Raw genomic sequence first — 12,522 nt, 5'->3', positions numbered from 1 at the left:
GCAGTACGCCAAGAATGGTTCGCACCCCACCTGCCCTGCCTACTAATCGAGGCGGAGCTGATAGCGGCGGGAAGCTTTGCCACCTCCATCTCTCAGCCATCACTGGCCACTACAGCTCTGGCGTGGTCTCTGGCTCAAGCTCGTCTGGACCAACAGAGGGTATATTTCCCGGAAATCCTACCCTACATGATCCCATAGATCTATCAATGGTATCAGCCAGATGGGTGCAGGATTCTTTGGATCAAACCAAACAAAGCCTTCCCCACGAACCCTAGAACAGAAAAGAAAAGAGTTCACCGAAGAGGGCCTAGTGCTCGCCGGCAAAGTGCGCCGCCATAAGGTTGCGCTGGTTCCTCTCGATCCGAACGGGCATCGGCAAGCCGAGCCGTTCGGACGAAGAACAACCCTGCAAAGGGCAAAGGGGGCACCGCAGCCACGCCGTTTGACGGCGGCGCCCTTCCGCTACGGGAAACGCGTCACCGGCGAAGAGGAGGCGACGGTGCCACAGATCTTCGTCGTTCGTCGAACACAAGGGGAGCAGAGGAGGGCTTGACCTTGTATCTGTCTCTCTCTATCTAAAGAACAAAAAAAAAAGAAAGGGAAGGGAAAAGGGCCAGCTCGGCTCACGCGCCACGGTGGCCTGACGCCCTCGCTCGCGACCGGCGCGGCGCGGTAGCCGAGCGGCCAGAGAGAGCCGCACCTCTCTGTTATCTCTCGCGCGGACAGGAGACAGAACATAGAGGAAAGGAGGAAAGGCCGATGGAAAGGGAGAAGAGCTCCGCGCGCCGCGGTAGCATGCGACGCCCTCACCGGCGACCGGCAGCACCGCCGCTGCGGACCAGAGAGGTGTGCAACGAGATCGGAGGCGAGGGGGAGAAAGAATGGGTTAGTGTTTCCTCCTCGCTCGGCAGGTTGTTTTTGTTCACCCGATACACGCGCTGGACCGTCGGATTCCATCCAACGGCCACGCGGCAATACCTAGCCAAGCAATGGGACAGGTTGGGCCACAGAGCAGTAGCAGGCCGCTGGACCGAGGCCGCCAGCCCGGCGCCAACGCGCGCTGGGCCAAGGCCAGCAGCCGCGGGCGCAGCCGCCCAAGCTGGGCTGAGGCCGGCTGTGCTGCAGTTTTTCCTTTTTGTTTTTTTAATAGTTTTTTGTCCAGTTTTTTCGAGCAGATTTACAATAGCTTTTCTATGCAAAATTTTCCAATGAAAATTCTGTTTAGAAAATAAAAAGAAAAAAAGTAAATAGAAAAAGTTTCTGAAAATAAGAATAGAAATTTTTTAGAAAAAGAAATCTTCATGAATTTTAGAGAGAAAATAATAAAGTTCATGATTTTTTTTACTTGGTAAAAGAAAAGTTTCTGTAAATAATAAAAGGTTCATGAATTTTATATTCATGTTTTTCCGCTGCGTAAATTATTACTAGTGCTCTTTTATAAAGAAAATAAAAGTTTAGATAGAATTAAATTTAAGGAGCACATTAAAGTGATTATTAAAATGAATATGATTATGTTATTTTTATGATCAACGTTGTTATAACATGATCATGTTTTATTATTGAAACGAAAGGTGCATTTATTTCTATTTTTGTCCAACAGTGATATAGTTTTAATTGCATAAACAGTAAAGGCCTATGGGTCAATTTTGCAGCTGGGCCGCATGCACAAACTACACCTTGTCAGTCAAAGTCTATTCTTTCAGAAGCATATTTTTGATGAATTATTGATCTCTACTCAAATTGAACCAACGAGATATTTGTTTAGAGATTACAAAAGTAACATAAATGCTTCTGAATAGTATGGTTTTTTTTCATGATCTAAAGTTGATTTAATTATGATGAGTACATATGAGTTTTTCCCTATGTGGGGAAACAACTTCTAAGCTTAAAGTTCATAAAGGCTTCCACTATTTTAAGTGAAAGAAAAGTTGAGCATTAGTTTGTTCTTACAGTTAAATCCACAAAGATGAGAAATTCTCAAAGAAGAGAATTTTAAAATTAATTATTATGTTGTCGTTTAATGATCATAGCTGATGATGACAACATTATTATATGATATTCGGAAATCCTGTTTCTGCCCAATGGTGATCTAGGGATTCAAAGTACAAGAATATTGTATGTTTTAATTTTGACCAATGTTAAATTAAAACACAATATTTTCCCTGGAAGAGAGAAATTTTGCAAACAACGGTTGATTTCCATCAATGCTACAGTTAAAGTTTTAGTACTTACTCGGCTGCAATGCTGATGTTCAGAAAGAAAAATCGAGCGTCATTCTGATTTTTTTTCTCGATACGATAAAAGAGAAAAGGGAACGAATATGTTCCGGAAATGAGTTATCATTTCTCTCTCTCTAAAGTTTTCATGATGTTTCAGTTTTTTTCTGATTAAATTGGAACCAACGAGAAAATTTAATCGAAAAATAAAGTATAAGTGCATGTTTTAAGTCATTATGACTAAAGGTAATCAACATATTGTCCTTCAATAGTGATTGAAATAAATAAACGCATGTACAATTTGACCAACGTTGAATTAAAATGTGTGTTATCAGTGCATTGATTGTTAAGGATGCATTTAAAGTTTAATACCGCATGTCAGAAAAGTTTTGGCACTTGTGTCATTCATAACTTTGCATGGGAAAGAAAGTTTTTGCGATGACTCATGTACTACTTCAGTATCACATAAAAGTGAAGAAGTCTGGGGGAGCTTTTAAAGCTATCCAAACAAATCCCATGCATTTCCATAGTGTCATGCTGGACAGTGACTTCGAAAGAGCCGAAGGACAAAATAAAGTTGTATACGAACAAAAGTCAAGATTGCAAGCATAACTTGCAAAAGTGTACCAATATCAAGAACTCTGATGAGTTCTTGAAAGTGCAACAGAATAAAGAACTCTGATGAGTTCTTGAGGGGAATGAGGAAATAGTACTCCCATTGTTCTTGCATGACTTGATCATCTGACCACACCAAGTAATAAATGACTCCTCGTTCACAAGTGTTACAGATAGTTTCGAAATTATGGCAGCAAAGTAGTTTGTGCCATATTTCGAGGGGGGGGGGGAGATTAGGAAGATAAGAAATTCTCCTCAAAATTGAATACGATGCATACAATGTATGTTTAAAGTAAGAATGATCTATTAAAGAAGAATATGATCGAAAAAGGAGTACATCACTCATATCATTGATACCCCAAATCAAATAAATCCAAACAAAAGCTAGTAAATATACCATCTTTACAATAGATGGGATAATCTGGGGAGTAAAGTATGTTGAGAACTAAAGCTTGAAGAGAAGTGGGACCATATGTTCACATCGAATGATTCAAGCACAACAATTGTGTCAGCGTTGTATGAACGACAGAAGTTGAGATGACAACAGATGTTCAACACCTGTCGTTAACTCTTCAAAAGAAAATAAAGTCAAGGGAACTCTTGTTACTCAGGACTCTGTAGTATCAACCGTCTCTTGGCAATGAAAAATAGAAACAACCCCAGATAGAAAATAAAGTGATTCCGCCTCTTTTGGTGAAGCCATCAGAGGCGCTCATTCATCGAAATGGCAAGAACCATGGAAGACGTCATGAGACCTAGAAATTCCTACTCGTTTTGGAACAAAGAATAAGTTCCCAACGGAGCCAAAACAGTAGGCTCTAATGGGTCTACAAGATTAAAATGTGGCTCTAGAGGGAATATGAAAAGCCACTAAGCGCGACTTGTGGAAAAAGGCTTATCTTAGAATCACAATGGCATTAGTGGAATACTAATATTTTGAAATTGCATCAGTTGGATGTAGAAACAACATCTCCCAAACGGAGATTTGTATGAGAAAACCCTTACAAAACACAACCCAGGGGTTTTGTTGTGAAAAGAAAGGAAAAATATGGGATGCCACATGAAGAAATCCATTTATGGATCAAAGCACGCCACTGAACAGTGGCATCTAAAGATTAAAGAGGACGAAGAGAAGTTTTGGGTTTTAAAGAAGGTTAGGATGAAAAATTGAATATTTGCAAAGTTCAAAGATGGGAAATACTTTTCCCGCCTTCGACGTGTAGATAATGTACTACTTACTAGTAGTGATGTTCAATCTACTGTTGAAGAAAAAGAAGATTATTCATGACATCAAGTCATGATCATAGTAATCTCAGTGAAGGTCTATTCGCTCAAAGAATCGAAATTCACCGGGATAAAAGAAGACGGGTATTAGGATTATCGCAAAAAGCATACTTAGAAAAGGATTCTAATGAGATATAGTATGCATGCGAGTAAGCTTACGCCTGTCTTATAGTCAAGGGTAATAGTTTGGGAATATTAAGTATTCCAGGAACCAATATGAGATCGATCAAAAGAAAGAGGTTCCATGTGCTTCAGCTATTGGAAGCAAAATCAGTGCTATTTACCCTGACATAGCTCAATTATCCAGGAAATTTTTGGCAGAAGTCCGGTCCATCAATAGATCACTGGAATGGAATTAAAGAACGTTTTGCAATCTTACAAAGTATTGTAAGCCTCATGCTAAATAAGAAAGGGACACATACTCTCAAAAGGTTGTGAGTAAAAGAACTAAGTTTTGGCGGGATGTTTAGTGAAGTCCACACTAGTAGCTAAACACTCGTACCTTTGGAGTTTTATTGTGGAAAAGCTCCAAAAGCAAAATAGTTGCGGTGTCATGAGTTATGTATACCGCAAAGTATAGCATGATATGAGGCTACATGACAGGCTAAATGGTTAAAGAAAACTTTACCCGAAATTGATGATGATATGCAGCAGCAATATATCATCCAAGTATTTTATCTTCTACGTCAACATGTCAGGTGTACTGCCAAACACATTGACAAAGAGTTATATGTTGCGAAGGAGAAAATCTAGAATCATATGATAGCACTAACGGTGTAAGTACCAAACAGATGCTTACAGATCCACTTATCAAAGGCCTACCACCCAGCGTGTTAAGAGAACATGCAGTCGACATGAGAATTATGGGAGGTCTATGATTTTTGGATTACTAAAGGGCCCAAAAAAAGGTTAAGGTCTTGTTTCAATACAGAAAGATGCATTGTGGCTGTTAATCTGACGGTAGCTAATAACTGTTATGACGAGGCACGCCCTCGTATTGATCTGCACTGAGACAAGGACCAAGAGCAAATCAAGAGAAAGTCAAAAGAGTTGCGTCAAAGTGTGAAGTTAAAAGTATAAGGTGAGATCAAGGGGGAGAATGTTAGTGTTGAGCTCCTCTTAGTTGGCCCAACGGCCAACTGGACCCTTGACTCAGTCCTGATCGGGGACACTCAACTCAACTGGGTTGCAGGCCTCTGTCGCGCAGCTCCATATAAGGGAGGTGGGGGCCACGAGTGCAGTACGCCAAGAATGGTTCGCACCCCACCTGCCCTGCCTACTGATCGAGGCGGAGCTGACAGCGGCGGGAAGCTCCGCCACCGCCATCTCTCAGCCATCACCGGCCACTACAGCTCTGGCATGGTCTTTGGCTCAAGCTCGTCTGGACCAACAGAGGGTAAGTTTCCCGGAAATCCTACCCTACACGATCCCATGGATCTATCAGTATCTAGACGTATTTTAGTTCATATATATTTTTTTATCCATTTTGATAACAAGTAGGGAGTAGCAATCGGTAGGGATGGTCATGGTCGAGTCGGACTCCTTGAGGCATTGACGATATTATCTAAAATGGCTTGTCTTGCCCCGTGTATGGTCGCCTAGTAGCGGAGATTCTACCGTTGTTTGAAAAAATGGAGTTTATTCCAGATAAGACGGGGACAAAATAGCATAGCAAATTGACTAGCGATGTACAATCGTAGTGCGGTATGGCTACCGAGAGAACTACCATATATCGAGGCACTTCCTACTTGATTGTACTCCTACGGTTATGAATAAAACCCATTTGCCCTCTCAAAAAAAAAGTTAAAACTTGTGAATTCCTAGAAAGGGCATAAGCATGTGTATCATTGCATTAGAGAAGAGACGCCTTTCGGCCGTTACAACGCTAACACTAGAATTAGCAACCACACACCACATCATACCACAAGACAAGCAACATCTAGACCAACCTCATGCCAATGACAATGAAGCAAACCATAGATCAACCAACCAGCGTCACAACCAATGTCGAAGACCTTTACAATATGAAGGCAAACCATACAGCAACCAAACCAGCGCCACACCCAACGTCAAAGACCTCTACGATATTAGAAGACCCGAGGAAAATACAGACCAACATACCCCTATCCATCGTGTCAAGAGAAATTTGGCAAGTGCATGGCAGGGCCTGGGCAAACCTAGATAAGGCGTCGTCAAGAAAGAGCGCCGACGATGATGTACATTGCGCCCCAAAGGCTCACGCCCAAAGTAGTAGCCGATACCGACTCACGCCGCACCATCGGAGTTCCTCAAGCATGAACACAATACCTCCAAGGAGGAAGCGACGACATGGCACCGCGCCTAGTCTGCAGGTCAGACCACAAGTTTCCCCAAGCACAAGATCAGGGCCAAAACAACGCCTCCAGAGCTCGCGTCGCCGTTGTCAGCTTCGGACTTAAAAGTTGTCAGTTATATTGTGGGACGAAATTCATAGCCCAGGCGCATCGATCGATGGTACACAAGGGTGCAACTGAAACATGAGAAACAAGACATGCACTAGTTCATAATTCATATGTTTTGCAGGCTTGCTCAACGATAATGTCAGACAAAATACAGTACTAGAGCACTACTGCACATGCATATCCCACCGGCCGCGTGCAACCGTACGTCCCCAACAAAATCCCCAAAAAAACGTTGCAGCGCCCACCAACCGCGTTCCATGCCCTAACACGTACCTACACGTACTACCCACTAGTACTAGGCTAGTTGTACTGGTACACGCCGTGCTGCCTGTCGGGCCACGCCGAGAACGCCGGGGCCGGCGGGACGCCGTTCAGCCGCCACGCCAGGAACGGCGCGTCGACGGCGCCGGCGTAAGGAAGCGGCGCCTCCTCCGCGTACGGCACGGCGCGAGGGGCCGACATGGGTGCCCGCTGCGCGACGTAGCCGCACCCGCCGCCGGCATTGGTCTCCGCCGCGCGGCGCTCCTCCTTCTTGAACCTTATGCCGCAGGCGTTGCACAGCGACTGGGACAATGTCACAAGACAACGAGAGATCAATGGAATGCAAGAACGCGGAGACAAAGTAGACAATGCGCGAGGGTGCATTCGTACCTTGGGTCCGCGAGGGCCGTTCCTCCAGAGCGGCGTGGACGCGGTGCCGCAGTTGGCGCAGCGGCGGTCCAGGAGCTGCTCGTGGCCGGCGGCGCCGCTCCTGCCCTGCTGCTGGTGGTAGTAGCAGGGGTCGGCCGCGGCGGACACGGACTGGTACGCCTGCGGCGGCGGCCTGCGGTCCGGCTCTGGGCAGCGCGAGGAGGGCGTGCCGAGGGAGAGCGTGCAGTCCACGAGTGAGCCCGAGGAAGCAGAGGAGGCCGGGGAGGAGGGAGAGAGGGTGGTGACGGTGCTGTGGTCGTCGTACGAGTAGGCAGCCTCCTCCACCGACGGCCACTGGCCTTTGCTGCTGGGCAGCGGCGGGAAGAAGAGCGAGAAGGTGGAGGTGGCCATAGCGCCGGAGCTTGCGACGTTCTAGTGCCACCTAGCTTGGGCGGGCGCTCTGTTATTTAGAGAGAAGAGAAGAGAAGCTGCTAGCAGTGTGTCGAGGAGGAGGCGAGGAGCTAGCTGGCTTGCTGCTAGCAGAGCAGAGTGAAGCTGGTGGTGAGCTACTGGAGGTAGGCCGCGGCAGCTAGGATTTATAGGGTGCCCGAGATGCGCAAAACTTGATTTTAGATTTGCATCCATCTCATCTGGTGCTTTGCTTTGCTTTGCTTGCTGGAGTGGTAGTAATCGAGGCGCTGGTTTGCTTTGCTTTGAACAGCAGCCGCCTCGGTCGCATACATGCGTCGCCACTAGCTAGGCTACGCTAGGATGCATGCTCCATGCAATGGAACAAAAGATTGTGCACGGCTACAGAGGCAAGCCAAGACCGGCGGAGCAGGGCGGCCAATGAGTGCGCGGTTGGACTGGCTGGCTGCGCCCTGCCGCTCTGCTCCTGTGGATGGCAGTCTTGGCTCGGCTTGGGCGGCCGGACGACGGGAGGCTGGATGGATGGGTGACTGCTCGGAGCAGAGGGGCAGAGGCCGACGATCTGCCGCGCTTATCCCGGAGCTACAGCGAGCGAGCCCATGCAAGCACGCACGTTGCCTCAGGAATCAAATGGGCGATCACGGAGGAGGCAAAGCAAAGATGCTGCCCGGTTGGGAAACTGCCTGCCGGCTCGGCCAGGGGTGTCATATAGAGCGACGGCGAGTGACCGTTCCGGCGCTGGCCTTTGACATCATAACAGTATACCGGAGATCCCGCCAGCCAAAGGTACGCATGCATGCCAGAGGTGGCGACGCAGGCCTCCCTGACACTGACAGCCCGGAGTACTGGTAGTATCTTGACAGTAGCAACATCTCACTCACTGCCAGCCATGGCTGCCATGGCTGATGGCCCCGTTGCTTGCTTGGCCCGGGCGCGGTCAAAAGCTAGGCAGCGAGCCATGTGACGGGGTGCGGTGGGATGGAACAGTCTCCCATGCGAATCGCGTCGCCGCCCAGCCCAGCCCAGCGCGGGTCACGAGGAGATCGTTGCCGTGGCACAGGAGCGCGTACCACCGCCCGCTGGACCGGTCGCGTCGAGGGGCGTGCGCGACGGAACACGGAATAATTGCGTATTCCCATCTCGCTCTCGTGTGTCCCGGCGCCGCCTCGGCTTCACCGATCGACACGTTGGTACAGAGTACTGCTTCTAGTGCCACAGTTGCGTTTCACCGGCAAAAATCCGTTACTCCCTCCGGATGACGATTTAAATTGGGCATTAGTTTTCGGTCTTCCATTTGATTAGCAGAAAATATAATACTACACAGTATGCCATAACGATATATTTTAGGTTCATGGCGTCGAGACAGGCTTTCGTTCCGTTTTATATATAAAACAATTACCAAACCAAGTATGCAGTTGAATGATACAAGATGATAACGTAGCCCTCATACCATGTCGATCTTAAGAAAATCGGATCACACAAAACTCACACGACTATGCTACTGAAAAAAAAACATTGGGAAAACTGAGTACAACGCCACACACTGCCCTAAACTCTTAAGCTCCACGACAACGCCTCAAGGAGAGAAAACGGCACAAAGTATCGAAATTTGCCGACTCCATAATGAACAAGGATTTTCACCTGAAACCCTGGCGCGAAAAGGAGCACCACGACGTCTTCAGGAAGATAACGGCTTCACGCAAGCGTCCTCGGCGACAAAAGTGCAGAGCTTTCGCTCAGCAGCTCCCCGTGCCACCACGAGGTATTCAGAACAAGCGCAATGCGTTCAGCTCCCCAGGCCCGGATCGGGGCGGCGCCACTGCCAAAGACAGGGAGAGCTCCTGAGCCACCCACAGCTACCCTCCTGTCGCCCACAACAACTAAGAGGGAGAGCCACCACCACCGACATGGTGCCCGCCGGTGAGCCAATCATGCAGACCGCCATCCGAAGACGCCGCTCCAGCATCCACGTCCAAGCCACCACCATTCGTCCACATCACGGAGCACCAACTTCGAAAGGAGGAAAGAAAGGTGTCTCCTTTCATTCCTAGCCATGCATCGGTCACGGGATCTGGGTCGATGACCCCAAAGTAGGGGACGTCCACACCTGCATCCCCAGCCAGTCCCCATGGACCTAGGGGACACAACCCCGTGACTGCCGATGGTGGCCTCCGAGCCCGCTCGCGTGACGCCTCAACCGTGCTTAGCGGCGCTGATCTGCCCGACAGATTCATTATCGAGTGAAGTTTCTAAAAATAATATTTCTTTTGTCATATTATACATGTTTGGTTAGTTAACTTGATGACCTAAAGTCTTATACTAGACATATATTCCCCCAGAGGGACTAGAAAACTTTAGCATGGAGCGACCCAAAGTTCGGGACAACACGTCTGGTCAAAACGTCATTGGACAGTATGTCGAAGGTTGGTAAGGCACGGGTCATGTGGGGGAGGGGGGGAGGGGGCGGTCGTCGATGTTGGAGAAGAAGTTAGGATGGGATGTTGGAGGCGAGGGGAGGCTGGTGAATGTGGCAAGTTGGGGAGGATGGGGTCGGCGAGGCCGGCCGTGGGTGGCAATGAAGATCCATATTTTTCTGGAAAGAAAATTCATATTAAGGGCCTTTTTGATTCGCAAGATTCTAAAAAACATGGGACTAGAAAAAGAAAGAATGGAATGTCATGCTCATCTCAATCCTATTGGTTTTTTGATTGCATCGTAGGAAAAATAAAAGATCCTTTCGAAGATGTTTGAGTGGATACCATAAATCCTATGAGAAGTGATACAACGAAACTCTAAGAAAATTTCTCATAGTATTCAATCCTATAAATCAAACAACGAACATAGAAAAAAAAAGTAAGGTTTCAAATCCTTCAAAATTCCTATAATAATCCTTTGAATCAAAGGAGCCCAAGTAATCCGATTAGAGATGTGGGAAGTCAGTTAGAGATCCAAGAAAACGTTTGTAATCTTTTACTAACTATTTACAGTTTCACACCACTACTCTAGTAAAATGGAGTAGTTAGAAGTGTCACGATCATGAACATGACAAGCAACGGACTGCGGTTGATAGAGATTGCAGGTACGAATCCGCGCATGCATAGCGGCCAATGGAAGCGCACTGCCTCCTTCTCTTCTCGCAGGCTGTGGCCTAAACAGACTGACTCGGAAAGCGGCCGCATGCAGCTAGCTCCGGCCGGCAGACGACGTCATGCATGCACTACGGCGGCCTGCGCGCGTACCTGCGCCGTCGTGTCGACCGGGCGGAGGCGCCGTTCTCCGGTAGCCCTGCATGCGCGCCGGTGGCTAGCTCCACGTACCTGAGGACTGAGTCGGTTGCGACGGATCGATGAATGTCCGTGCCCTCGCGGTACCCGGGCCGCTCTCGACCGATCAATGCAACGGCCCGGCCGCGTGTGTGGTACGTACAGTGGCGTTCGTGCATGCTGCTGCTGCTGGGCGCGCACTCGGGGAGGAGAAAAAGAACGTACACCCATGAAACGTCGCGATACAATGGTGAACGCACGTACCACTCCAATTACAAAGTCGGTACGTGCATGATGATGATGCACCTAGCTAGATGGACTAGACGCTGCTGTGCTGCTGCTCATCAACGTGCATGCACGCCGGCCGATGCTTCAACTACTGTGCGTGCTGCCACCGTACCCGTGCTACTCATCGATCGCACGACGAAGAGATCACGGATTAGTCGTGTGACTTTGGTCTAAGACATGGCCGAGCCAGTGAATACATCGCCTGATATACAGGGTATGACAAGTTGAAATAAAGATGTGATGACTTTTTTGTTCTGGGAGATCGAGGGCTGCTGCATTATTTATTTAAAAATCAAAGAATGGAGGAGTAGCTATATCCAGCATCAAAAGGAAGGAAAGACCAAAGGAGCAAACAAGATGAAAATGAGTGTAGCAGGAACGGCGAAAGTAGACAGAAGAAAAAAAAAAGACAGGAATTACAGCCTTGCATTGCATCTGCATCTACGCTGGCTTTTTCTCCGGTTTTTCATGGCCGGGCAACGACCGGCTTTTCCTTTCGGAGCAGCACGAATCTCCACGCAAGGGGTCTGTCATAAATCGTGGATGCATTCATGGGGTGTGCCATGCGCGTATGTCGAGGCGACGGGAAGAACACAACGGATATGTATGGAGACGCATCGTGCTTTCGTTCTTTCTTTCCATGGATTCCGTCGAGTCAAAGAAGGGAAAGAGGCCCTTTGGCTTAGCTCGGTGCTCACGCAAAGTTTTCCATGCCCGAGCTGTTGCCGTAGCTCACAATGGAGCTGTGGCCGTAGCTCACAGTGTAGTAGGCCTGAGTACTCAAGGAGCAGCTGTATACAGTATGTACGTACGCGTGAATACTACACGGTTGCATTTGGAAATACCGGCAGCAGTAGTTTTCAATTTAGGGCCTCCCTCCCTTGATCTTGATCAGTGCAAGAATTCCTTCAATAGGGATGTCTGACCGTGAATGAAAAAGCAAAATGTCACGTGCTGCTCCCTCCCTCCATGTTTACAATGCACGATTTGTCCGTCCTAATGGCGTCCCCAACGCCAGATTCTCAAAACCTCCACAAAACCCCGAAACCGAGGTGTTCGAACGTTGCAATCTATCCAATACGGTACCTCATCCATTCAAGGACGGATCCGCTGGTCCGAAATCCCATAAATCGGGCGCAAATCAGGGGAGCCTTCCAGGCGTCTAGACCGTTGTCACACACGCGCCAGATCACCACGCCTCACCTGAAAAACGTTCTCAGCGCGAAGTGATCGCCGCACGTTCATGTCGCTCAGGCCGCTCCAGAACATTGATGTCGGTCAGAATGACGCAACCGGACGAGTAGGCAGCACCGCTTCAATGTGACACAGCGGCCGAGAAGCCTACTCTCTCTGGTC

General features: G+C 48.1%; 1 protein-coding gene across 1 annotated transcript; it reads right to left on the bottom strand.

Moving 5' to 3' along the window:
- Positions 1-6,511: 6,511 nt before the first annotated feature.
- Positions 6,512-8,282, bottom strand: LOC123148119 (GATA transcription factor 15). The gene is made up of 2 exons (XM_044567480.1): positions 7,208-8,282; positions 6,512-7,120 (listed from the first exon to the last, which is right to left on the bottom strand). The coding sequence occupies exons 1-2, from the start codon at positions 7,595-7,597 to the stop codon at positions 6,857-6,859; spliced, it is 654 nt and encodes a 217-aa protein (XP_044423415.1). The 5' UTR covers positions 7,598-8,282; the 3' UTR covers positions 6,512-6,856.
- Between the last annotated feature and the right edge of the window lie 4,240 nt (positions 8,283-12,522).

The sequence above is a fragment of the Triticum aestivum genome, chromosome 1B (assembly GCF_018294505.1).
Source record: "Triticum aestivum cultivar Chinese Spring chromosome 1B, IWGSC CS RefSeq v2.1, whole genome shotgun sequence".
Classification (NCBI taxonomy): Eukaryota; Viridiplantae; Streptophyta; class Magnoliopsida; order Poales; family Poaceae; genus Triticum; species Triticum aestivum.
The sequence above is the reverse complement of the archived record's forward strand: the minus strand, read 5'-3'. Positions and strand labels throughout refer to the sequence as shown.